This window comes from Taudactylus pleione, unplaced genomic scaffold, assembly GCF_031769625.1.
Source record: "Taudactylus pleione unplaced genomic scaffold, aTauple2 ptg000019l, whole genome shotgun sequence".
NCBI lineage: Eukaryota > Metazoa > Chordata > Amphibia > Anura > Myobatrachidae > Taudactylus > Taudactylus pleione.
In genome coordinates this window covers 36,881,600-36,909,551 of record NW_028284421.1, presented here as the reverse complement: position 1 = coordinate 36,909,551, position 27,952 = coordinate 36,881,600, and the positions used below count along the sequence as shown (strand labels likewise).

General features: G+C 43.0%; 1 protein-coding gene across 1 annotated transcript; it reads right to left on the bottom strand.

Annotated features, from left to right (window-relative positions):
- On the bottom strand, positions 1 to 23,535 carry LOC148540551 (regenerating islet-derived protein 4-like). Its single transcript, XM_088444326.1, has 5 exons — positions 23,335 to 23,535; positions 17,218 to 17,315; positions 2,961 to 3,098; positions 2,723 to 2,837; positions 1 to 68 (listed from the first exon to the last, which is right to left on the bottom strand). Exons 1-5 carry the CDS (start codon positions 23,402 to 23,404, stop codon positions 1 to 3), a joined length of 489 nt encoding a protein of 162 aa, XP_088300452.1. The 5' UTR covers positions 23,405 to 23,535.
- Between the last annotated feature and the right edge of the window lie 4,417 nt (positions 23,536 to 27,952).

Here is a 27,952-nt window from a genome sequence, read left to right as displayed (position 1 = left end):
TCAGGGTATGAATTTACAGACATAGTTTCTGAGTCCTGCACACCCAACATCATTCCATTTCTTATATTCTGAAAGAGAACAGAGAGATGAGGAAAGATGATCACATTTACACATTTAATTTCATTCGGCTGTAGAGCTTCCTTGGAGTAATATTACAGTTGTGTAGATTTGTCTATATAATAAAATCAACTGCTGATAAAAAAAATTATGTCATGAGTTTGAAATGTAATGACAGTTGGTATGATCTCTGACCAGGGGCATATTTATAATAGGTGCAGGGTGTGCGGGGAACACGGGCCCCTGGGTCCAGTGGGGCCACGCATCGCACATCCTGCACCCATAGTATTACTTACCTCTCCGGAGTCCCACATCGGCGTGGGGGTCCAGCGCTGTCCACACGACCGGAAAATGGCCACCGCAGCCATTTTCCCATTGTTTTCACATGCACAGTACAGGGAAAATGGCCGCCGTGGCCATTTTCCCGGTGACCTGCGCATACTCTATAGCATCTGGGCACACTCTAGTGCCCAGAGTCTATAACTCCGGCGCTGACCGCGCACAGCTCGGTGCGCTGCCGGCCGCCAGACAGAGAGGAGGGGGCATGTGTCGGAGACTGCACACGGGTCCCCTCCTCTCTAGAAACGCCCCTGTCTCTGACCCCTAATATTTGTGTCAGAGAGACACAGGAGAGAGTGAGGGGGCTGTGATACAGAGAGCCAGTGGAGGAGGAAGGAAAGATGGAGAAAGAGTGTGGTGGGGAGAAAGTGTCGAGCGGAGAAAGAGGATGGTGTGGGGGAGAAGGAGAGAGATGGAGAGAAAGTGGGGGGTGGGATGTTGGAGTCAGAGAAAACAAATAAATAAATAAAAGCCAGGCAACTCCAGTATCCAATATAGAGATCTTCTATGATACAGGTTCTCAAACTCGGTCCTCAGGACCCCAGACAGTGCATGTTTTCCATGTCTCCACACTGAATCAAGTGAAATAATTAGCTCCACCTGTGGACCTTTTTAAAATGTGTCATTGAGTAATGATTACATCTGTGCACCTGTTGGGTGACCTGCAAAACGTGAACTGTGTGGGGTCCTGAGGACCGAGTTTGAGAACCACTGTTCTATGACATCACATACAATCTAATATTAATCATAACCATGTTTAAACTAGGGATGTGCAGGCTTGGATAGGTTCTAATTTTCCCGCTAAGTTCAGATTTTTCCTGCCAAAAAACGGGTCTCAGAAAAAGGCAAAACATCATCTTTCATGGACAAACATCATCTTCCATGGACTTCTGTCCAGGAATGATAATGTTTGTCCATGAAAGATTACGTTTTGCCTCTATCTGAGACCAGATTTTTGGCGGGAAAATTCTGAACTTGGCGGGAAAATTCGAACCTGTCAGAGGCTGTGCATCCCTAGTTTAAACGCCAGTTCTGGTCTTTAATGAGTCCACAACAACATTTTACAGCACTGGAAGTACTTCACAGATGTGCCCAGCCTCCAAAAATAAATGTTACTTCAAAGAACTCTCTAGTGTCGCTCTTCCAGCACCTCAGAAATAATTACAAATTTAGGATCTGATTCACAAACAGAGGCAATGGCGATTTTTACGCAGATGAGCAATTGTTTGCGATTGCGCATGTGCGAACGCTGCACTGAGTACGATTGCATTGCGATCACGCACGCACAGAGGACCCACTCACAAAGTGAGTGACAGGTAGTCAGCGTTTTGGGGTGGTGACGGGGGTGGTTAGAAAAATACAGGCATGGCTGACCATTTAAACGCCGTTTTGTGGGTGTGCATAAATCAGTAATTGCAGTCTCCTGTGCAGCATGAGAGCTGTCTGCATGTCAGCAGAGCTGCAGTGTTGGCAGCTGGTCAGCCTTGACTTACGTGCTACGTGACTGCCCGATGTCCGTTGATGGTACCAAAGGTTACGCATTTGTTGTACAGATATGAGAAGGCAGCAGTGGGCGTCCCTATGTTCAGCTATGCTTTGGAAGGAATTAGCATATTTTAGCAACTGCGATCTGTGAGAGTAAGCAGTTGTGTTTGCATTACTGTCCGTCTCTGAATCAGGCCCTTAGTTACAACTTATTTTGCTCCTTCAATCGGACTTGAAACCTCATAAACATCATGAGAGTAAGATATCTTTATTTAATATATAACGTTTGTACTGTACAGCTTAATGTTTTAATTCCATTGGTCTATCTATGTATACCCTGTTCATACGTGTCAGATGAGCTCCTCCCAAAACAAAAATAAGCCGGTGTTTTACAACAGCCCAATAACTGGTATTTATGCTGGGACTTCATTATTTTCCTTGTTTCTTACAGCCCTTCACCAATCGCTGCTTATTGCTGTAAACATACTTTCCATTACATACAGTTGGTGTTTCATACACATTGAGCAGGGTTTCCTGATAGCAGCAGCCTTACAGTATTACCAACCGGCTATAAAGGGATTTATATACTGTATTTAGTATCATGACTATACCATAAATACAGTCTTTAAGTTGAGGAGAATAGCTACACATATTTATAGTTACATTCACAGTATAATGTTTCCCTTATCTAAAAAAGTGTATTCAGTGTAATCTGTACCACTAATAGCCATTTACAATACTCATGTCTGTGCAGTAATAATCTACAAATGTGTATCACCAGTAAGCTAAGTATGTGTTTTTAACATTAATTGAAGAAATGACATTTTGAATATATACTCACTGGAGCCACCGACGAGCACAACACAAAATTCTTTCCCTTTGGCATTATCTGGGAGCCCAGATTTCCAGCCTTTATAGTTAAACATAGATCCATCAGTCCACTTCCAGCGGCCATTCTATAATTGAAATGTGGGAACATTAGAGGTGACACAGATTCCTCTCCACTATCTCTTACCCTTTCTGCTAGTGAGAGGAGGTTGTAAGAAGTGCCCTCTACCTTATGCATGGATGATACACACCTTGTCAGGGTCATGCAGTCCTATCCACACGCCATCTGAATCCTGGCTAGCTGACACATGACTAGCGATGATTGAGGCTTCAGAATCATCCATGATGGAAGCCAGGTGGGCACCATGCCCATAACTTCCACACTCGTACTGGAAAAGAGAGATTTTTCCTTACAAACTGTTTCCCATAGAAAACAGAATGCTATGGTTCCAAATAAGTGACACGAAAGGAGCTATAGAAACTCAATGACAAATGCATTTACTTGTAGGACAATGAAATTAAAACATGGTAGAACCCAGTTTGTAAATGTACAGTTGTTAACACATTAATACAAATGATCTTCGGCCGAATAATGTCCTGTGATCTTTCAGACCCAATTTGTAAACTTAAATGTGTTCTAACACTACCTATAGATTGTTCGAGGCAAGCTTCTCAGTCAGCAGTGCTAGAACTTAGGGGGGCCTCATTCAAGGTTGCACGCATGCATTGGAACGTCAGACCCTGCATATGCAACTTTGAGCAACTACGGGTGATTCAGATCTCAGCTGAAACTCCACTTGTGTAACTGGGTCTCATCAGGGCATTTGCAAATAGAATAAGTGTGCCATTGGCATGTAGATGGAATTGTGGGATATCCGGAGTTGTGCGTATGCAGATGGGGGATCTCTTGCACCAAGGATAGGACTGGTACGAGTCTGCACTGATAAGTTGGTCAACTACCAGTTCAGATGTTTGACAAAATGGAGTAAGTCATGAGCCCGTACAGCTGAGACTGTGTAGGGGATATATATGAAAACAGTTCCACAGTACAATCCATACTGTACATGTTAGTTTTCAGTTTGTCAATGGTACTGTCAAGGGAAAAACTAGAAATAATGGTGGCTTCATGGGAAAATTGTGAATGGACCGCCAAGGGACACCCTCCTCTCACTTACCTAGGTGGCTGCTCACCAGCGTCCACCCCACACATCACTCTACACTTCCTTCAGAGAGAGGCGAGGGCATCAGAATTCCCTTTCCCTTTCCATCTGAGAAGAATTTAAATTTTGTGTCCTAGAATGCTGATTCGCACCCAGAACTCTCGGGCTGCAAATGCTTTCTGGTGCCTTGTGGAGTTGGCAGTCACATAGCAGGGAGCTCTATTAAGCTCTCTGCTGACCACAGGCAATGCATTATCTTCTCTGAATGCCTTATTCATAAGAGATGGCATAGGGAAGAAGGGCCCGAGCGGCATTAGCTACTTCATGTGGCCCACAGCAGCTGTGACCCTGCTAGTTACACCCATGGGTATTAGAACAACTACATATATAATACACCCTCTTATGCAAAGTTGCAAAAGGAGCAGTTGTCATAAGTATTTTCACTGTACAGTATACTGTATGTCTGGCATTTCTGCATATCCATATTCCAGGTCCTGCTCACATATGATTTACACTAAGTAAGTAAATACCAAAAAAAGTACTAATTTGTTTAGCTAGGAGCATATTTGTAGTCTGTGTGGACCTGGCCTTTCTGATCCTGGGGACACTTTAATCCATTATTATGTATATATATTTATTTAGTGCAAACATAATATAGTATAATAAAAATTATACTGTCACTTTTTATATTAATTTCAACAATTGAACCATAAGAATGATGTGTATCTCAGCCAACCCGACGCCCGATTCAAGAATATATTAGGCGGCCATACACACTGAATGATCCGGTGTACAACCGTGGTATATACCCTTCCATCCCGCATGCTGTCTTCTGCGTGGTCAGCCCATCGGATGTGCAGCATATCAGATGGGATGAACCCGCTGATGACGCACATGAACATGTGATTGAGGGAACCCACTGTGATCTGAGTCTGAACGATATATTGTCCAATATATCGCCTGCTGTGTATCCAGCCTATGTAATCAAGACAACTTATCCTTTAAAAAAAAAGTTCCCTGTGCTGCCCACAAACCTCACAGTTCATCAAAATATTTGGACTGTAAATCAGAATTACAATATATTTTTATTTACTTTTTTTATGTAATTCAAATTTTGCTATCTCTAAAAATTCAAAACACGAGTGTCACTGTCCGATGCAAGAGTTCATATGAGGGGGGCGGTTAGCCGGTTGGTTCGGATGGCTAGGGGAGTGACGGTCCTAGTTCCCTTAATAAAGGTCAAACCCTGGTCTTGGCGAGAGCTAGCCAGAGGCTAGGTCTCCCACTCGGTAACCCAGTCAGTGGTCTTCACCAGTGACCCCTTCAATTGGGATGTGGGTTTCGCCGCACCGAGTGAGCAGGTCACGGACCCCTGGCTTGGTACCTGGGAGAGACGAGGAAACTAAGGAATGACACTGTAAAACTTGTACACAGGAGATTAACTGAATACTTGAACACAGGAGATGAACTGAATACATGAACACAGGAGATGAACTGAATACTTGAACACAGGAGAGTAAATACTTGAACACAGAAGAAGAACTGAATACGTGAACACTGGAGTTGAAATGAAAACTTGAACACAGGAGTTGAACTGAATACTTGAACACAGGAGATGCACTAAGAAATGTAGGAGAAGTAATCACAGGAATGCAGGTTGACAGTTGAATTAGTAATTACAGTAGCTTGAAGCCTAGCACATGTAACACAGTCAGCTTGGGAGCTGAGAAGCACACTAATAGATAACACAGGAATTGTTAATTGTTACATGAGACTAGAGTTCTGTGAGAAAGCAGAAGTAACATGCTGAGAATTAGCATGGGAACTAATACAAGTGACACTGGAGAGGTCAGCCTGAAGGCTGAAACAACACACTGTGGATATAACGTGGAAAACTGGAGAGCAAAACAATCACCAGAACAGCCAAGTTGAACAGCAGTTTCCTGTTCCTGGAGTCAGACTTAAATACACCTGGGTAGCTGGTCATTGGATCAGAGGATCAGCTGAGTGCCCAGAGGACTACCATTGGGAGAGACTATTCAGGTGATATGGACCAACATGGCTGCACCCATGCCTGGCACCCACACAGAAGCCCTAGCAGACCCGGGTGAGAATACTCAGACACCACTCATCTCCACTCCCAGCGACTGAACACCTAAGCCCAAGGACGCCGGCGCGGAGGTGAGTAGCGGCCGATCCCAGGCTGCATCCTGACAATGAGCATATAGAGCCAGCGTAATCTTATTTCTTTCTTCTCATGTGCTGTATCCCAGATTTGCTAGCTGGGAAGTCCATTGGGTCTTGTGTTCTCTAGCCTTGTGGCTTAGCTGCTACAATAGGAGGTTTAAGCTTCTGGGTGATGCTAGTTACGTGATATGCCTTTAAACCAATGTTATGCTAACTGTTATTTTACAGCATGACACAGTCTTATGCATGTAACGTGATCGCAATTCCTAAAGCGTACAGTGAACAAAATTCTAATGTGATTATATGCCCATATATGGAGTTGTATGCATCTGTGATCACACTGCCCCCAGCCATCTGTCCATGACAGCAACTGTCATCACTATCAATGTGCCTTACACCTACCCCATGCTGGGTGCGGGAGATACAACTCTATTTGGGGTGCACTCTGCATTCGTGCCCACAACACACTTTGGCCCTGATTCAGAGCCGCTCGCTCTGAATCAGGGCCCTCCTCCATTAAAATGGAGCGTCCTCCTGGACGCTCGTATAGCTGTGGGTCACCACCCACAGCATATACGAGCGTGCAAAAAGATGGTCGTGATGGTCTTGACCATCGCGACCATCGGACTTGCGAGGGAAACCCTGCGGTTGGGTTTCCCAGCCGCAAGCCCAGGAGTGATTTTGGCTCTATCAGAGCCAAAATCACTCCCACTGACATCACTAGTGACGTCAGTGGGGCCGGCTTCAGACGGTAGGCGTTCCCATGGGAACGCCTCCGCCTGGCAGGCACGCCACCGACACGCCCACCAAAGGGGGCGTGCTGTCAATCAACATCAACAGCACGCCCCCTTTGGTGCGAGACCCCGAGCGATGGAAAGCCCGTCGCTCGCCAGGTCTCGCGCATGCGCACGACGGAGCTCCATCCGTTGTGCACATGCGCAGTGGGGAACATCGACCCACTTGCGAGCATACTGCCGCTCACGAGTGGGTCTGAATGACCCCCTTAGAGTGTTTTATTTATGTGAAAACGCCCCATTGCCACCCTGTTATCACCCATTAATTGCCATTCAGCTTATAAAAACAAGGTAGGAGAAACCTTTCCTGAGTCTAGTACATGAAAATAACGACATTCATAAAGTCTTTGTTTCTTTACTTTGACATGATGTATTTGATGGGATAAAAGAACAAAGGGAAGGACGATAGTATAATATTGTTTGGGACAACCAGGGCGGGATGTATCAAGCTTCGCATTATGGATGCGATACATCCTGCCACTTATTGCATGCATACCAGCTTTAATAATGCCTGTATGTATGTGCATATGCAATTAAAATCACAAAAGACAACTCTTCTGAAAAAAAAATTACTGTATTTTGCAAAGAGGGGAATTAAGGGTTTAAGACACTGGTGTCCTTCTGCTTGAGCCGACGAGTGATCCGAGGGGGGAAATGGGAGGGATTTTATTGGAATTCTAACAAAGAAGAGTGCAAAAAGAAGCCCGTTGGCTTCTATGAGGCAACACCATCAATAGATGGCGTTGCCTACTGGGTACAAGCTCTGAAACGTTTAATTGTCCAGAGCTTTGTACATATGGAGGATGTGGTCAAAACTCAGTAAATGGTGATTTTTGGAGATCTGCCCACATTTTCACTTTAGTACATCCCACCCAAAGTACTAACAAATTACACAGGCTGTGCTAAAAAAAATGGCAGTTAGAAGCTAATAGGTTGGTACTTTATCTCTCTCTACTTTATCTCTTTCCAAGATTTGATAAGTCTCCCCCAGAGTAAGCAACCCCACTGGCTACAAGTTTTTACTTTACAGTTGAAACAGCAGAAGGTTTGCTTATTTCTACCTAAAAGATCTACTGAGAAAGGGCTATGCCAAGAGTGAAATGTTGCGTTTCTATGCCTAATAGACAATAAATTTGTTTTAATTATAATCCATCACGAGACCCTCACCCCATCAGGCTGGTTCTCTCTGCCCCTCCTCCCTGATATATTTTTTTCAGTTGGGCCTTTTTATATATGTCATACTCTTCATTCAGTCTCCTCCACCCACCATTATGAAATTCAGTGACTTCCTTTCTTCCCCATACAATAATTGCTTTTGCTCTGGGTCTCCCTTCTCCTCTTCCTTTTCCTTCTTTCTCCTCTCTAATCTTCAGAAGTGCTGTGGTGCTCTTTCACTTGGCTCCTCTCAACCACTGTCAGTGTCTCTACATTGTGACGTGCAACATGACATCAGGAATAAGGTCTCTATTCATCATATTAATTATTATTCATTAACATTTCAATTCATAATTTCTACGGCGCGGAGACAGCTAATCCGAAAATCAGCTGTCTCCACGGGACTTTTCACTGCTCCTTTCGGAGCAGTGTAACTAGTGTGTCTGCATGACTTACAGGTCACGAATGCGCACAAGAGCCTCGGCTTCTGGCAGGAGCCGGACAGAGGTGGAGGTATCTGAAAAGATCCATGTTCATGACCGAGGACTCCTTCCCATAGGGAAGGAGCGGGTTGCGAGAGCACTCGCCATTTTAAGAGCCATTCCGGAGAGAAAGGTAAGCAGGAGATATCTGTGATATCTCCTGCATTACCTTTTGATGAATGGCCTAAAAACTTAATTTATACAATAGCAGGTGAAAATGTTAATTTTCACCTGCTTTTGTAGAAATTAAGTGATGATAAATAGAGCCCTATAAGAGAGCTAGGCATTACTGAGTGTTGCTGTGAGGCAGCAACCCCATATTCATGTGGGATAAAGTTACAGCTGGATACCATGAGGACACATTGGCAAGGAGAATTTAAATTCCGCATGCTGGTACTAGTGGTTCTCCAAGTTCCAAAGCAAAAGACAATATTATCTCATCTATTTTTTTACACCACACTACACTATCAACCCAGCACCCACAGGCCAAGTGGTCAGGGGTGTAGGGGATAGCCCCGGGGTATCAGCCTAGGCCTGTGGTGCCTGGAGAGGGGGACTCCTTTTTTGGGGGTTCTCCAGCTCCCCAGGGATCCCTGGCCTGGGCTTACTAGCGATCAGGGGTAATGCTTTAGCTGGGGGACCAGGTGAAAGGATTTCCCTGACTGTGGCACTACCCCCCCACTACAAAAACTTTCGTGCTGGTTCTGGAATTTAAAGAAAGACCCTATGCAAATTTTTCCCCTGTATTTCCAGAACCAGGACCAGCTCAGAGCCCAGTGCTGGTTGTACTAAATACAGGGGCCCCTAAGTCGTTTGTCCCCTGTATTTTGGCAACCAGGACTGGTGGTTCTGAATAGCCTGGTGCTGGTTGTTCTTTTGGGGAGGCCACACCGTTTTTTTTTTATTTTCATTGGTTTTTATTTTTATTAAACACAGAAGCACAGACGGATCTCACTGATCCTGTCTGCGCTTCTGTGTTGGGCAGAATTGAGCGGTCAGTGATGGTTTATGTATGTTGAGATTTGTAACTCGAATGGAAAAAGCTGGTCTATCTGAGATTTCCACTTGGGGTTCATATTGGCATCTTTTTTATGTTGGTGATTTACAGTTTTTTTCAGCCATTTTAACAATACAAATCTTTAGTAAATTTCCAGGTCCTATTGATTTCTATTGCAAAAGGCTGCTGAGTTGAATCGATGGTCTGTGTCCAAAAACATGTTACCGGCTGAGTTACAGGTATTGTCGGCAGAGTTTTAGACATCGAATGGAGCAAATTTGGCAGAGTTTAGACTTTAGTAAATTCTGAATATGCATTTCACGGTCGAATTTGCCCCATTCGATGTCTGTCGAGCTTAGTAAATTTACCCCGTAATGTCAGATGCTGCCAGAAGACTCTGGGGCAATAGTGTAATATTGGCATGCAATAGCAAAATAGCATACGGTCCTGCATAAGAAGATTATGGGGGGGGGGCATGTGCCTTCCCCGTCATTTTGGAGAAGATTGCAGGTGCAGGACCGCCACCAGGATGAGCTATTATGATTGATGATCTACACACCCACCGGCACCTTGCACTAATTTTTTTTTTTTTTAAGAAGCATTGTGTGTGACGTCATGATGTTACGCCTTGCCGCTGACAGAGAGGAGTAACTTCGCATGAGCAGCAACAAGAAGGTAAGTGTGGGGGCTGCTGGGGCTTGGGACACAGAAGGTGGGCTGCTGGGAACACAAAAGGTGGGCTTCTGGGGACACAGAAGGTGGGCTGCTGGGGCTAGAGACACAGAAAGGGGGCTGCTGGAGCTGGACAAAGAGAAGGAGGGCTGGCTGGAGATACAGAAAGGGGGCTGTCTGGAGAGAGAAGGGGGGTGGCTAGGGACACAGAAGAGGGGCTGCTGGGGCTTGAGACACAGAAGGGGGCTGTTGGTGCTGAGGACATAGAAGGGGGGCTGCTGGGGCTGGGGACACAGAAGGGGGGACACAGAAGGAGGACTGCTGGGGCTAGGGACATAGAAGGGGGGCTGGCTGGAGACACAGAAGGGGGGCTATATATATTAAAATTTTAGCAGCACACACTCACTTCCCCCCTACATTCACTGGCAATACCTCAGCAGCACGCAAACACACACAAACTCCCCCTCTGCAGACACTGCCAATACCCCAGTAGCACCCAGACACACCCTCTCTCCCCTCCTGCATTCACTGTCAACACACAAGCAGCAGCACCCACACACACATTCCTCCCCAATTAGCTACCTCTTGCTGATCAGTGTCTACTGTACTTGCTATTTGCTGCTCCCATAGCAACAGCAGATGAAACAGGTCCCACATGTGTGAGAGGGAAGAACCAACAAAAGAGGGAGAGGCCAACCTGTGCGCTGTAATTTTTCTGAACATTGGTGCAGTTTCCTAGCTGGAGGTCTGTCTCTACCACTGTGTGACACTATAGGGTAGATGATATCAAAGAAAACCTAAATACAAAAGTTATTTCTGTTTTTAACACTCAGCCATATTGTTGAAATATGTTTCGATGTTTCAGAAACACCAGTGTTCCAGTCTCTTATGAAAAGACGTGGCAGTTGCAGACAGTATATGTTTTGGTTAGGGATGAGCGGGTTCGGATTTCTGAAATCCGAACCCCCCCGAGCCCGTCCGATCCGAGTCAGGCTCGACTTTTCCCGCCTGACTCGGATCTGAAATCGAGGCAAAACGTCATCATCCCGCCTTCCGGGTCTCGCGGGTTTTGGACCCTATATAAGGTACCCGCGTCGGCGCCATTTTCTCACTCGGCTGTGGACAGTGAAGAGGGAGGGTGGGAGTTAGGGCTGGCTGGTCTGTGTAGTGTAGTGTAGTGTAGTGCAGAGTAGTGTTGCGCTGTGCTGTGCTGTGCTGCGCTGTGCTGCTGTTGTCCACTACTTCAAAGTCCATAGGGGCTGGCTGTGTTGTGCTGTGCTGCTGTTGTTAATAGGGGCTGTGTCCACTACTTCAAAGTCCATAGGGGCTGGCTGGACTGTGTTGTGCAGTCAGTTCTCCATAGGGGCTGTGTCCACTCCAAAGTCCTGTGCAGTGTCCCAGTCCTAAAGGGGTGCTGTAGTGTTGTCCAGGGGGTGCTCTGTCCATCAGGGGTGCTCCCTCCAAGTGCTAAAAAAATTATATTTTTTGTGTGTTTGTGAATTGTGTGCGCAGTAGCCACACGTGCATCAACAAAGTAGTGCCAAGCGTGCGCCTGTGTCATAAGTAAAGGGCCGGCTGGCTTGACTGTTAAAGGGTGCTGTAACCCCCAAAGTAAACTCCAGTCCAAACCAAAAAAAAAATTATTTTCTGTGTTTGTGAATTGTGTGCGCAGTAGCCGCATGTGCATCAACAAAGTAGTGCCAAGCGTGCGCCTGTGTCATAAGTAAAGGGCCGGCTGGCTTGACCGTTAAAGGGTGCTGTAACCCCCAAAGTACACTCCAGTCCAAACCCCCCAAAAAATAATTTTCTGTGTTTGTGAATTGTGTGCGCAGTAGCCGCACGTGCATCAACAAATTAGTGCCAAGCGTGCGCCTGTGTCATAAGTAAAGGGCTGGCTGGCTTGACCGTTAAAGGGTGCTGTAACCCCCAAAGTACACTCCAGTCCAAACCAAAAAAAAATATATTTTCTGTGTTTGTGAATTGTGTGCGCAGTAGCCGCACGTGCATCAACAAAGTAGTGCCAAGCGTGCGCCTGTGTCATAAGTAAAGGGCCGGCTGGCTTGACCGTTAAAGGGTGCTGTAACCCCCAAAGTACACTCCAGTCCAAACCAAAAAAAAATATATTTTCTGTGTTTGTGAATTGTGTGCGCAGTAGCCGTACGTGCATCAACAAAGTAGTGCCAAGCGTGCGCCTGTGTCATAAGTAATGGGCCGGCTGGCTTGACCGTTAAAGGGTGCTGTAACCCCCAAAGTACACTCCAGTCAAAACCAAAAAAAAAATAATTTTCTGTGTTTGTGAATTGTGTGCGCAGTAGCCGCATGTGCATCAACAAAGTAGTGCCAAGCGTGCGCCTGTGTCATAAGTAAAGGGCCGGCTGGCTTGACCGTTAAAGGGTGCTGTAACCCCCAAAGTACACTCCAGTCCAAACCAAAAAAATCTATATTTTCTGTGTTTGTGAATTGTGTGCGCAGTAGCCGCACGTGCATCAACAAAGTAGTGCCAAGTGTGTGCCTGTGTCATAAGTAAAGGGCCGGCTGGCTTGACCGTTAAAGGGTGCTGTAACCCCCAAAGTACACTCCAGTCCAAACCCCCCAAAAAATTATTTTCTGTGTTTGTGAATTGTGTGCGCAGTAGCCGCACGTGCATCAACAAAGGAGCAGCGCCAAGCGTGCGCCTGTGTCCCATAAGTAAAGAGCCGGCTGGCTCATTTCTTAAAGGCTGGTGTAACCCACAAAGTGCACTACTCTCCAGCAAAAATAAAAAAATATTTTCTGTGTTTAGCCGCACATATATATCAAATCGATATAACATAAATGGAGGACCAAACTTTCTCCGATAAAAATAAAATAGAGAAAGATCAAGAACCACTTCCTCCTAGTGCTGAAGCTGCTGCCACTAGTCATGACATAGACGATAACATGCCATCAACGTCGTCTGCCAAGGCCGATGCCCAATGTCATAATAGAGGGCACATACAATCCCAAATGACAAAGTTCAGGAAAATGACCTTGAAAAAAACATTTAAATCAGCTGAAGAGAAACGTAAACTTGCCAATATGCCATTTACGACACGGAGTGGCAAGGAACGGCTAAGGTCGATCCCTAGTATGTTCATGACTAGTTAAGCTGGCAAAAGCACAGCGAAGAACTGTGCTTTCTAAGAAGATATCACAAATCCCCAAGGAGAGTCCAAGTGTGGTGGTGGTTGCGATGCCTGACCTTCCCAGCACTGGACGGGAAGAGGTGGCTCTTTCCACCATTTGCACGCCCCCTGCAAGTGCTGAAAGGAGCACCCACAGTCCACTTGCTGATATGCAAATTGAAGATGTCACTGTTGAAGTACAACAGGATGAGGATACTGGTGTAGCTGGCGCTGAGGAGGAAGTTGGCGAGGAGGATTCTGATGGTGATGTGGTTTGTTTAAATCAGGCTCCGGGGGAGACAGTTGTTGTCCGTGGGATGAAAAAGCCCATCACGGTCATGCCTGGGCAGAAGACCAAACATTCCACCTCTTTGGTCTGGCAATATTTCTATCCAAATCTGGACAACAACTGTCTTGCCATATGTACCTTATGTAAAGGTGGAATAAGTAGGGGTAGGGATGTTAACCACCTAGGAACATCCTCCCTTATACGGCACCTGTAGCGCGTTCATAATAAGTTACTGTCAAGTTCAGAAACTTTGGCTAAGACCGTAAGCAGTCCAGGGACACCTAAATCCCATTGTCCTGTTGTATCCAAGTGCCTGCAAACCACACCGTCAACTCCCTCCTCGTCAATTTCCTCCTTAGTCAGGATCGGAAGTAGTCCTGCAGGCCATGTCACTGGCATGACTGACTCTCCTATCCCGGATTCCTCCGGAGGATCCTGCATTGCTACGCCTCCTGCTGCCGCTGCTGCTGTTGCTGCTGCTGGGAGTCGTTCATCATCCCAGAGAGGAAGTAGGAACACCACTACTTTTACTAAACAATTGACCCTCCAACAGTCCTTAGCGAGGAGGATGAAGTACGACAGCAGTCATCCTGAAGCAAAACGTATAACTGAGGCCTTGACTGCTATGTTGGTGTTAGACGTGCGTCCGGTATCCGCCATTAGTGCAGTGGGATTTAGACAATTGCTGGAGGTAGTGTGTCCCCGGTTCCAAATCCCGTCTAGATTCCACTTCACTAGGCAGGCCATACCGAGACTGTACAGAAACGTCAGAAAAAGTGTCCTCAGTGTCCTGAAAAATGCTGTTGTACCCAATGTCCACTTAACCACGGACATGTGGACAAGTGCAACAGGGCAGACTAAGGACTATATGACTGTGACAGCCCACTGGGTAGATATATCACCTTACGCAGCAACAGCAGCAGCGTCACCAGTCGCAGCATCTCAGAAACGCCAGCTTGTTCCAAGGCAGGCTACGCTGTGTATCACCGGTTTCAGTAAGAGGCACACCGCCGACAACCTCTTAGAGAAACTGAGGGAAATCATTGCCCAGTGGCTTACCCCACTTAGACTCTCCTGGGAATTTGTGATATCTGACAACGCCACCAATATTGTGCGGGCATTACATCTGGGCAAATTCCAGCACGTCCCATGTTTTGCTCACACAATAAACTTGGTGGTGCAGAATTTTCTGAAAAGCGACAGGGGCGTGCAGGAGACGCTTTGGGTGGCCCGAAAAATTTCAGGCCACTTTCGCCATTCAGTGACTGCGTGCCGAAGACTGGAGCGCCAGCAAACACTCTTGAACCTGCCCCGCCATCACCTGAAGCAAGAGGTTGTGACGCGGTGGAACTCAACCCTCTATATGCTTCAGAGGATGGAGGAGCAGCAAAAGGCCATTCAAGCCTATACATCCACCTATGACATAGGCAAAGGAGGGAGTATGCACCTGACTCAAGCGCAGTGGAGAATGATTTCCGTGTTGTGCAAGGTTCTCCAGCCCTTCGAACTTGCCACACGTGAAGTCAGTTCAGACACTGCCAGCTTGAGTCAGGTCATTCCCCTCATCAGGCTTTTGCAGAAGCAGCTGGAGAAAGTGAAGGAGGAGCTAAGACGGAGCGATTCCGCTCGGCATGTGGGACTTGTGGATGAAGCCCTTCATTCGCTTTGCCAGGATTCCAGGGTGGTCAATCTGTTGAAATCAGACCACTACATTTTGGCCACTGTGCTCGATCCTAGGTTTAAAGCCTATGTGGTGTCTCTCTTTCCAGCCGACACAAGCCTGCAGAGGTGCAAAGACCTGCTGGTGAACACACTGTCAGCTGAAGCGGAACGTGACACGTCAACAGCTCCTTCTTCATTTTTTCCCGCAACTGGGGCTGCGAGGAAAAAACTTAGGTATCCTAAGCAACCCGCTGGTGGTGATGCAGGGCAGGCAGGACTAAGTTTGGACATCTGGTCCGGACTGAAGGACCTGGCAACAATTTCTGACATGTCTACTGTCACTGCATATGATACTGTCACCATTGACAGAATGGTGGAGGATTACATCGGTGACAGCATCCAAGTAGGCATGTCAGACAGTCCATACCTGTACTGGCAGGAAAAAGAGGCAATTTGGAGGCCCCTGTACAAACTGGCTCTATTTTACCTGAGTTGCCCCCCCTCCAGTGTGTACTCCGAAAGAGTGTTTAGTGCAGCCGGGAACCTTGTCAGCGAAAGGCGTAGGAGGTTGCTTCCACAGAATGTGGAGAAGATGATGTTCATCAAAATGAATTATCAGCTCTTCCAGGGAGACCAGCCTCCAGAACGTACAGAGGGACCTGTGGTGGTGGATTCAAGTGGGGACGAGTTAATACTTTGTGAGGATGAGCATGTACACACTGAAGAGGGTGAGGAATCGGTGGATGAGGAGGATGAGGATGACATCTTGCCTCCGTAGAGCCAGTTTGTGCAGGGACACATTAATTGCCAGCTTGTTTTGTGGGGGCCCAAATGAACCAATCATTTCAGCCACAGTTGTGTGGCAGACCCTGGCGCTGAAATGATTGGTTTGTTAAAGTGTGCATGTCCTGTTTATACAACATAAGGGTGGGTGGGAGGACCCAAGGACAATTCCATCTTGCACCTCTTTTTTTTCTTTGCATTATGTACAGTTTGGGGCCTAGTTTTTTAAACTGCCATCCTGTCTGCCACTGCAGTATCATGCCTAGATGGGTCACGTGTTTGTGCCGCCAACTCGTGTCGCTTAGCATAGTCATCCAGCTACCTCGGTGCAACCTTTTGGACATAAAAACACTATTGTGAGGTGTGAGGTGTTCAGAATAGACTGGAAATTAGTGGAAATTAAGGTTATTGAGCTTAATAATAGCATAGGAGCAGAAAAACCTACAAATTCTGTGATTTTAGCTGTTTTTATGCTTTTTTTCAAAAAAATACAGATCCAAAACACAAAACCCAGAACCCAAAACTCGGAAGGGTGGTTTTGGCAAAACCAATCCAGATCCAAAACACGAAGAAAGATCCAGATCCAAAACCAAAACACAAAACACGAAAAGTGGCCGGTGCACACCCCTAGTTTTGGTTAAACATGTAATTAAAAAATCAGAAAATGATTCCTATTTACTGATATTTGAGCACTAGAAAATGTTGAGACATAGCAGACATTTTGCTTTTTAAAATGCATCTGTACATTATCTTTCTCTAAAAATAAGCTGTCATGAGAGTAAGGAGACAATGTAACAGTATAATTACAATGGGTCATGAAATCATATAAATGATCTTCCTATGTAATTTAAATGGACCGAAAGGCATCTTAAATATAGTGGCAGTCCCAATGTCTTTATGTTCATTAGAATACCTCTTCCTGCTAAAAGAAATACAATCACTGCAGAATATCAGGAACATTGCAGAATCGGGAACACTGCAGAATATCAGGAACATTGCAGAATATCAGGAACACTGCAGAATATCAGGAACATTGCAGCATATCAGGAACACTGCAGAATATCAGGAACACTGCAGAATATCAGGAACATTGCAGAATCGGGAACATTGCAGAATATCAGGAACATTGCAGTGGCTATCTCACATTAATTGAGCACATACATTTTTCCACATTTGTAAATTACCTCTGCATCAGCCCATTTTGCTGGGTTCTTACTGACTGCATAACAGTGTGATCTGTAGAAAAACCAACCAGGGGGACACGAGGAGCGGACTGAAGCAGCTTAAGATGAAGAGACAAATGTGTGTTACTATACAGAGAACACAAAAACTACAAATGTAAAAAGACCCTTGTTATTAACACTGACTGAGGAATATTCCTAGATGAGTGTAGATGAAATATGTGAGAAACATACTCACAGAATTCTCACTGAAAACATTACTACACTAGGTACTGTATAGTTACAGATTTCTCACTGAAAACATTACTACAGTATAGTTACAGATTTCTCACTGAAAACATTACTACAGTATAGTTACAGATTTCTCACTGAAAACATTACTACAGTATAGTTACAGACTTCTCACTGAAAACATTACTACAGTAGGTACAGTATAGTTACAGATCTCTCACTGAAAACATTACTACAGTATAGTTACAGATTTCTCACTGAAAACATTACTACAGTATAGTTACAGATCTCTCACTGAAAACATTACTACAGTATAGTTACAGATTTCTCACTGAAAACATTACTACAGTATAGTTACAGATCTCACTGAAAACATTACTACAGTATAGTTACAGATCTCACTGAAAACATTACTACAGTAGGCACAGTATAGTTACAGATCTCTCACTGAAAACATTACTACAGTATAGTTACAGATCTCTCACTGAAAACATTACTACAGTATAGTTACAGATCTCTCACTGAAAACATTACTACAGTATAGTTACAGATCTCACTGAAAACATTACTACTGTATAGTTACAGATCTCTCACTGAAAACATTACTACAGTAGGCACAGTATAGTTACAGATCTCACTGAAAACATTACTACAGTATAGTTACAGATCTCTCATTGAAAACATTACTACAGTAGGTACAGTATAGTTACATATCTCTCACTGAAAACATTACTACAGTAGGTACAGTATAGTTACAGATCTCTCACTGAAAACATTACTACAGTAGGTACAGTATAGTTACAGATCTCTCACTGAAAACATTACTACAGTAGGTACAGTATAGTTACAGATCTCTCACTGAAAACATTACTACAGTAGGCACAGTATAGTTACAGATTTCTCACTGAAAACATTACTACAGTAGGTACAGTATAGTTACAGATCTCTCACTGAAAACATTACTACAGTAGGTACAGTATAGTTACAGATCTCTCACTGAAAACATTACTACAGTAGGTACAGTATAGTTACAGATCTCTCACTGAAAACATTACTACAGTAGGTACAGTATAGTTACAGATCTCTCACTGAAAACATTACTACAGTATAGTTACAGATCTCTCACTGAAAACATTACTACAGTATAGTTACAGATCTCACTGAAAACATTACTACAGTATTGTTACAGATCTCACTGAAAACATTACTACAGTATAGTTACAGATCTCTCACTGAAAACATTACTACAGTATAGTTACAGATCTCACTGAAAACATTACTACAGTATAGTTACAGATCTCTCACTGAAAACATTACTACAGTAGGTACAGTATAGTTACAGATCTCTCACTGAAAACATTACTACAGTATAGTTACAGATCTCACTGAAAACATTACTACAGTATAGTTACAGATTTCTCACTGAAAACATTACTACAGTATAGTTACAGATCTCTCACTGAAAACATTACTACAGTAGGCACAGTATAGTTACAGATTTCTCACTGAAAACATTACTACAGTATAGTTACAGATCTCTCACTGAAAACATTACTACAGTATAGTTACAGATCTCTCACTGAAAACATTACTACAGTATAGTTACAGATTTCTCACTGAAAACATTACTACAGTATAGTTACAGATCTCTCACTGAAAACATTACTACAGTAGATACAGTATAGTTACAGATTTCTCACTGAAAACATTACTACAGTATAGTTACAGATCTCTCACTGAAAACATTACTACAGTATAGTTACAGATCTCTCGCTGAAAACATTACTACAGTAGGTACAGTATAGTTACAGATCTCTCACTGAAAACATTACTACAGTAGGTACAGTATAGTTACAGATTTCTCACTGAAAACATTACTACAGTAGATACAGTATAGTTACAGATTTTTTTAAATACACATTTCTCCCTCTTTTCAGGCCAATTTATCAAGCAATTCTGCCCTTATAATATACAGAAACAGCAGTGTCCACGTGTTTAAGGGCAGAGTTAAGTGTCACTAGTATGCCTAGGGGCATTTGGAATGCCAAGGGGCATACCAAGCCTAGGGTCGGCGTAGGTGTTTGGGGCACTTGGCGGACAGCGTCATGGCTCTAGCTGACGTGATCAGAGCTCAGCTCCAATCGGGCAGCTCAGCATTCAGCAGGTGGGCACCTGGCAGCAATAGCTGAGAGTGGGCAGCGGACAGAAAGTAAAATGGAAACGGGAGGGCTGCTGTACATGTCCAGATGCACCAGCTCCTCCTCTCATGAGCCTTTGTGGAGTCCAGGACCAGCATGCTGCACTGACTGACAACTGTAGGGGCGGACCGTGAATGCAGCTGCATTCTCATCTTCCACTTCACAGTCAGAGTGGCATAGTGAGGTTTATAAAAATGTGGTTTTGACAAGTCAGCTCAGCATGTGTGTGAGGGCTGCTGAGCTGAATCCTGTGAGGGGTACTATGGGCCTGATTCAGAGCCGCTCGTAAGTGGCCGCTCGTTCGCTCCGAGCGATGTTCGCACATCTGCGCATGCGTTTGGGTCGTAATGCGCATGCGCCAACCAGTCATTGTGGTCGGAAATCGTGTGTTCGCAAAATAGCGAGTGCCTGCTAATTTGAGTGACAGGATGAGGCATTTGTGGGTGGTAACAGGGGAAGATGCTTGAAAATGAGGAGTGGAGATCCGAACGCAGGCGTGCCAAACGGTCAAAACGAGCATTTTAAGGGTGTGCATAATTAACAAAGCAGCGTCATCGGCCACGTCACTTGGTTGTCTCTTAGCCTGAACTGTTCGCATGATTGCAGTAGGAAAATCCAACCACAAGCACTGCGAGCAGTTCAGACGCCTTTCGATGTACTTGATTAATCTAATAAATAGCAGAGATGACGTATGATGCGAACGGCCAGGGGGCGTTTTTACAAAATAGCGAGCGCATATTTCGTTCGCTTGCTCAGACATAGAGGCATCAACAGACCGCAAAGAGCGAGCACTCTATTTAAATATCCGGCCCCTTTTTCTGAACGTGCGAAGCGCAAATAGCGTCTGGCTCTGAATCAGGCCCTATGTGTACTGGCCTGGTGAGGGTGATGGGTATTGCTGGCTCAGCTGCTGCTGGGATCCGTGCTACTGGGTGAGGGTTTCTGTGCTGGGAGATGGGTTCTGTGCTGGGAGAGGCGTGCTAGGTGCTGACATGCTGTGATGGGAGATGGGGTGTTGGGTGAGCGGTGCTACATGCTGTGCTGGGACAAGGGTGCTGGATATGGGGTGCTGACATGCTGCGCTGGGTGAGGGGTGCTCTGCTGGGAGAGAGTGCTGGGTGAGGGGTACGGGATGAGGGGTGCTGACATGCTTTGCTGGGAGATGGCAGCTTGGTGAGAGGTGCTGTGCTGGGAGAGGGGTGCTGTGTAGTTCAGGGAGAGCCTGCAGTGCTGTGCTATGAGGGGAGAATGTGCCATATAGAATGTCAAATATGCTGCGCTAATGAGAGAAGATAGCAGGAGGCTCCGTAGTGGCGGCCTACTAAAGTGGAGCCTGACCATAATAGAGGAGCATCAAGAACTTGAAAAGTAGTGCTCTGGAGAAGCATAGAGTTGAATAAAAAAGGTAGGTGTTTTATTATAAATGTTTTTACACAAGAAAGAAAATGCTGGGCTGGGGCTGGAGAGACATAAGGGGGAATGAGGCTGCATGGAATGGGAGCACAGCACAATGGGAAACGGGGAGCACAGCTCAGCGATACCATGCCCCTTTCCATGATGCCACACCCTTTTTCAGGATCCCACATAGGGGGGGAACCAGCCAAAATCTTGCCTAGGGCACTAATTTGGCTAGGGTCAACTCTGGTATTTAGTATGTAAGATAGAAAGCAGGAGACATCAGATATATCTCCTGCTTTCAGGCCATCAACCCTTGTAGCAGCCACGCCCCCTAGTTTTCTACATCTGCTGCAGTCCCTCATTGTTACATTCAGGGGTCCCTTAATATTTGCGGGTACTTTCCGAAACACCCGCAAATATTCTTTAATAAAAAAACTTGCCCCTTTATTTGAAATGTTGACAAACTTCCAGCCTTGTACATCTTTAGAGTTGACATTGCCTTATGGTGCGTACACAAGGTATAATCAGTCAGCGATAATGATAACGCTGACTGAGCATCCTGCACACCAACAACCCACCAATGATGGGCCAGCGACCCGCTATAAATGATTGTGGGTCCCTATGTAACCTGGTCGATATTGACCAGGTTGGCCTGCATGCATGGGTGATGGTCGATATCATTATCGTCCATACATGCCAGCGCATCGCTGGTCGTTGGGCACCAAAAAATTATTGATCTGAACGATAACGATATTGTCGATATCGTTCATATCGTGCATTTTTATCGTATGTGTACGATACCATTAAACTGAATAGTTTGTATTGTTGCTGCTCCGCTGGTTGCCATTACCAACTGATTATGTATTTTACTAATGAATAGATAATAGCCGTGATTATTATCTATCCATATCGCCGGGAATATGAAAATATCCCCACTATGTACAAAGGGGAACTCGCAGGGGCAGAGGTTGCAGTAATTAACATAATGAATAGACCCCTGTGTGTCTGACTTTACATTGCCACATTAGCAGTGGCGTCCTTCCCAGTGGTGACACCCAGTGTGGACTGGAGTGTAGTGCGTGTGGCTTGGCAAAAAGGGGGCATGGCCTCGCGGATAGGGGGTGTGACCTTGCGGCTCGAACCCCTGTTTTAGTCACTCCAGTGGTCCCGGAAATGTGGACTACCAATGGGGACCAGTGTATGTGCAGTGCTGGCTCCCTCACTGTGTCAGAAGCCGAGTGCTGCACGTAATGCTACAGTGGTGGGTGACACCTGGGTGCGGCCCGCACCTCTTGTGATGCCACTGCACAGTAAGTAGGAGTACAGTTTAATGTAATATATTTTATCATAGCACCAAAATATAGTTTATTTGTTATGAATTATTATTAAAAACACATATTGTCATTCTAAAAACACAATATGCTATATACTGATAGTAGTCAAGGATAAAACAATACTGATGATTATCTTCCAGGAAACCCAGCTTTTCAAATGTCTGTCGTCATCCAACTAAATAGATAGAGACATAATATTTTTGGTTCAACTTCTATTTGTGTCTGTTATTTTCATTTCTCCAGATATGTGTCTGTTTTATAATCTTTTTCTTTAAATGTTTTTCATAAACTAGATTCGATGTTTTAACAGGTGGATGAACAAATTGAGTACTGAATTTTGTTACTAAATTTGTAAAACACTTCTGAATTTAATTTTTAAATTTTTTCTCAATTATATGTGATACAGTTATACAGTTATTTGTGTAGTTACATCACTGGTTGTCTCTAACCCACAAATATGTCCAATATATCTACTGCATGGAATGGCAGACTGAGTTTTCAAATCTCCCTCCCTTCCCATTAAGCACAGTAGAACTGGACAGACAGGGACCATTGTTAGCGTTTTCTTTTGAGTCGTGTTTATGTTGCCTTATGTTTTCCATCAATAAGGCAACAAATACAGTGATTGCTGATTATTAACTGGAAAATCTGACTTTGAAAATATGAGTGTATATCCATTAAGCTCTGTTCTGTGGCCATCATATACTGTGCATGCTGGGACATGGGAAGGTCTACAAATGCACAATTCTTCCATAACAATCCACCACTGTGAAAACACAATTTCCTAACATTCAATAACTAAACATGATATACTACATGCAGGAATCCTATGATAAGCCTGTACATGTGGCAGCATGCCATAATGACATCATGATCAAATTGTGTATTTGACTGTATGATATAGAACTTTAATTCTGAAGCCTTTTGTATAATAATTTTGCTAGAAAAGAATGACTTACCCTTTGTGACTGTCACACTGATAATAAAAACACCCAGGACAGCAAGTGTGGAACCCCAGGAAATCATCATTTTGTATTTTCTGAGACTAGAAGAAGATGGGAGCTGGATGTCCTGTGGGCTTTAGCCAGTCTTTTCAATGATTTTCTACTGGACCTTTATCCATACTGGCCTTTATAGTAAAGATTTGCATAGGTGTTCATATACTCTGGGAGTGGTCATTGGGGTGAGTCAGGTGTTAGACAACTCTAGACATTGATCTGGGTGGTGGGCAATGGTGACAGCTGGACATGTTTCTCAAGGTAACAGAACATATGCTATTGTCACTACAGCCCCACCCTGATAAGCACTAAGCACAGAACATCTGTTATGTAAAACTATTTATAGCAATGCAAAAAGGAGCAACTATTAAGTAGATAAGCAATCCAAATGTGTGATATATCTGTATATATGTCTGTATAGACAATTAAGTGAAATCTGGATAGAGAAAACAATATTGAGATTAAAGATGGGCAAGTTCTAAAATTCAGACCACTGTGAAATTAATTGAGGAGTCAGTCTGGTGTTGCCAAAAAATGTACTTAATACATAATGCCCACTGAAGAAGCAAGCCATACAGATGACTGATGGGAGATAGTAAGTCCTCTCAGCCACACACATTATTTAGAAATACTCAACTCCAACCATTGGATAAAGTTGATACTTTCTTCAAGGTCCTCCTGTGATTTTGATTCTGGAAACTATTCGCCACCTAAAGGACCCTCCTCCTCACCTTCTTTCTAAGGGTATTTAGAATATCTCGGTATCAGAAGATAGGAAGAAAAGAAGGATGCACTTGGAGAGGGATGGGTTCAAGAAACAACCAAAATTCCAAAGGACTTTGTTTAATTTATCCTTGTACAAATTAACACCAGAGGAGAGCTTTCTACTGTCCTTGGTATTATCTTTTGTTCCCACATTCAGTACAGACCCTTTCATTTGCCCCATAGACCATGACAAACTAGATTGTAAGTTTAGATCAAAGAAGTTCTTTTCTGGTAGGTAAGAACACACTTGTTTTAGAAAACCAAGATAATTCATTCTGGCTTCAATCAATCCCAGTATCAAAACTTTTTTTTTTAAGGATGACTAACCATGATATTGCTACAGAATTAAACAAAGTTATAAAAAAATTGACAACTTAAATATGGATGAATGTAAAGCTACTGAATGCCTTAAAGCCAATAAAAATATAGTCATTAGAACAGCAATAAAGGAAGGACTGTATTAGTACAAGATTACATTGATTATCATGCAGAAATATCACCTGCGTTGGTTGATAATTATACATACCCTAACTTGTAAAATTGAGTTTAGTTTGACACATAATTATTTTTCCTTTGATTTGCAGTTTTATCTTCAAACACTTGGTACTGCCATGGGCACCAAGTTCGCCCCGAGTTTTGCGAACTTATATATGGGACTATTGGAGGAGGAATATGTATGGGGAGGCCCATTCGGTGCTATGGCAGATTTATAGATGATTTGTTTGTTATTAGGGATGGGGATTCAGATTCAGGTCTTTCTTTTGTTTCTTATCTCAAGTCTAACATGTTTAGTCTCTCTTTCACACACACAATTCACTCTGAACACATACATTTCTTGGACATTGCCCTCTCGATCAGGGATAACCTTATTTGTATTTGTACTATGACTTTCAAAAAGGAAGTGGACTGTAATAGTTAATTGAAGTACTCTAGTTGCCATCACTTAAAATGGAGAAGTAATATCCCTAAGGGACAGTGCTTAAGGATCAAACTAAACTGTACTGATCAAGGAGACTTCTGTGAACAAGCCAAAGATTTAACTGTTTTTTTACAAGAACAAGGCTATCCAGATGATTTATTATATATGAAGCCTTTAAAACAGTAGATTCTATGGATAAGTCTGAGATCATTTAAAAGAAAATGCAAAATAAAAAGGAAGAATTTGATTCCCAGTTTAATCTGTTCTTTATCTCTAAATTTAACAGTTGCTCTAATCAAATTAAAAATATTGTGAAGAAAAATTACACCCAATTAAAAATATATAAAATTTTAGCACCACATCTGACTAAGGACCCTGTAATAATTTTGAAGAACGCAAAAAATCTAAAGAACTACTTGTCCCCAAGTTTCTTTGTTAGAGAAAAGGATACTAAACAAACCTCAGGAGGTTAGTTATTTTAAGTTTGGAAAAACTTCATGCATTACCTGTAAATTTGTAAAACAAAAAGGTAATGAATTTGGCTCTGCATCATAGAATGTCAAATTCACTATAGTTACATTAACTGCCAATCAATCTATGTGATTTATTTGGTTTCATGCATATGTTGGACGTACCATTAGAACTATGAACATGAGGTTTTTAGAACAGAAGAAATGTCCTCAAAAAAAGTACACTCCATAGTGTGTCTCACCATGTTGTGCAAGAACATGGGGGAGACATTAATGCCTTATCAATACAAGGTATTTAACAAATACCACCCATCAAGAGAGGCGGGGACAGGTATAGACAATTATCATGGAGGGAAGCTTTCTGGATCTTTGCATTGGGGACTCTAACACCAGGTGGCTTGAATTAAAATTTGGAAATGAATAGTATTTGATTGGAAAGTAACCAAATTACTCTGTATATCAATGAATATTGTGATAAGGCCTTTTGTTAGTGTTAGTTTTAACTCTTGTTTAAAAGGAGAATGGGATCTGTTACAAAAAAAGTTTTATTAATTAATGGGTTGTAAACTATAGGATATAAGGTGGCACCCTATGTAAGTATTAAGTCTCAAGTAACTATTCTGGATAAAATCTCAATAAGATTAAGTATGTATTGGGACAGCCTTATATTTGGTTTTAAATAACAAAATATAAAAATATTAATTAGCCCTATTGGGGTTGGAACCCTGGTTGCCTATATATTGTGTGTTGTGCATTGACACCGTGAATCACAGAGCTCTGTTACTATTATTGTAGCCCTTAGATATAGGGTGGCACCTTATATAAGGAATAAGTTTTAAGTAACAACTTTAGACTAGATCCCTATAAGATTAAGAATAAATTAGGACTGTCCTTTTCAATTTAATTTTGTTTTGTATCTCTCTAAAACCAATAAAGTAATTTAAAAAAAAAATTAAATTATAAAAAAATAAAGTTGTCCCACTGGGACTTGATCCCAGGATGTGTACACACTGTATGCTGAGCATTAGTTCCATGAGCCATGGAGCTACTTTACAATTGATGCAGTTTTTAGAACTAAATAAGCTATATTTTTAAAATAAAATTATGAAAATATAAACTTGTCCCATTGCTGAGCATTAGCTCTGTGAGCCACGGAGCTTCTATACAATTGATGCAGTTTTTAGATATATTTGTAACTTACTACGAAGTGACTCATCTCTGTCTCTAGGAGCATAAGTAAATAAATGATGAATTGTTTAATGAGCTTTGTAAATAAGCCGTGTATATTATGTATTATTATTACTATAATTGTTTATTAAGTTGTTTATTTTAATCTTTTGAATCTATTGAATTATATATGAAGTGTTATTACACGGTTTAAAAAACGATCATCAGATACATCTGTTTTTAATTTCTAATTAGCAATCCGATTGGTTTAAGTTGAATTAGAAGGGGTACTTAAGATGCCCAAAATAGAGACCTGATCACAATGCCCTCTTGAATAAACCGTCACGTGACGGAGAAACGCGTCAAATACCTGATACTTACAATATCCAGATTGCAACTTTGTCTCTTGCTGAATGTTATGCTTCCCGTACTGACAACGTTAATCCACTGTGTGAGGTGAGACCCTGAAGGAAACATTAGTCTCCCTGGATATACACAGATAAAGGACTCCTTGTCCGTGAAACTCCGAGGCACAAACACCTACTTGGACCGGCACCGCTCCTGCATTTAACAAATATCAGGAGAGCTGGGTAATTATACTGTGACTGAGGTTTCTATACCACCACTGTCCTATGAAATAGCGCCACAGACTGTATTCGGCCAGCTACAGTGTGGGTTGGAGAATGTACATACTACTGGAGTGGATATACTAACAAGTCAAATTTGTATGGAGGCTACTTAATCCCTTTAAAATTGGGAATTTCTTCACCCTTGCTGGGACTAGAGACTCTTTTTTTGTTTACCGTGGATAAATGTATCATTAGAAGGAGATAATTTAACCTTTTGCACAAATGAAAATTTTGATTGCTTATATATAGTACAAAGGATATAAATTGTGTTGCATATGAGCTAATTGTCTTATATACCAATCTTGCTGATATATAAACAATATTTCTTATATGTTTTTTAATGTATTTCATTAAAAATAAAAAATATTAATGTATTATATTGTTTCTGGTGTTCGTATGAGCGCACCCTGAGGTGAATTATTCTAGGATTCACCTCATATATCATCTGTTTATGGGCAACTAGTAATATTAGAGCTATTTATTGGGTAGCAGCTTTTTAGTATAGATTTTTTTTACAAACAACTTAGTTTATATATACCAAATAGCACCTGGTTACCCCATATATATATATTAACTTGTCAAATAGACCAATGTTGTAGATTAAAGATCTGGTATGTATTCTTCATGTC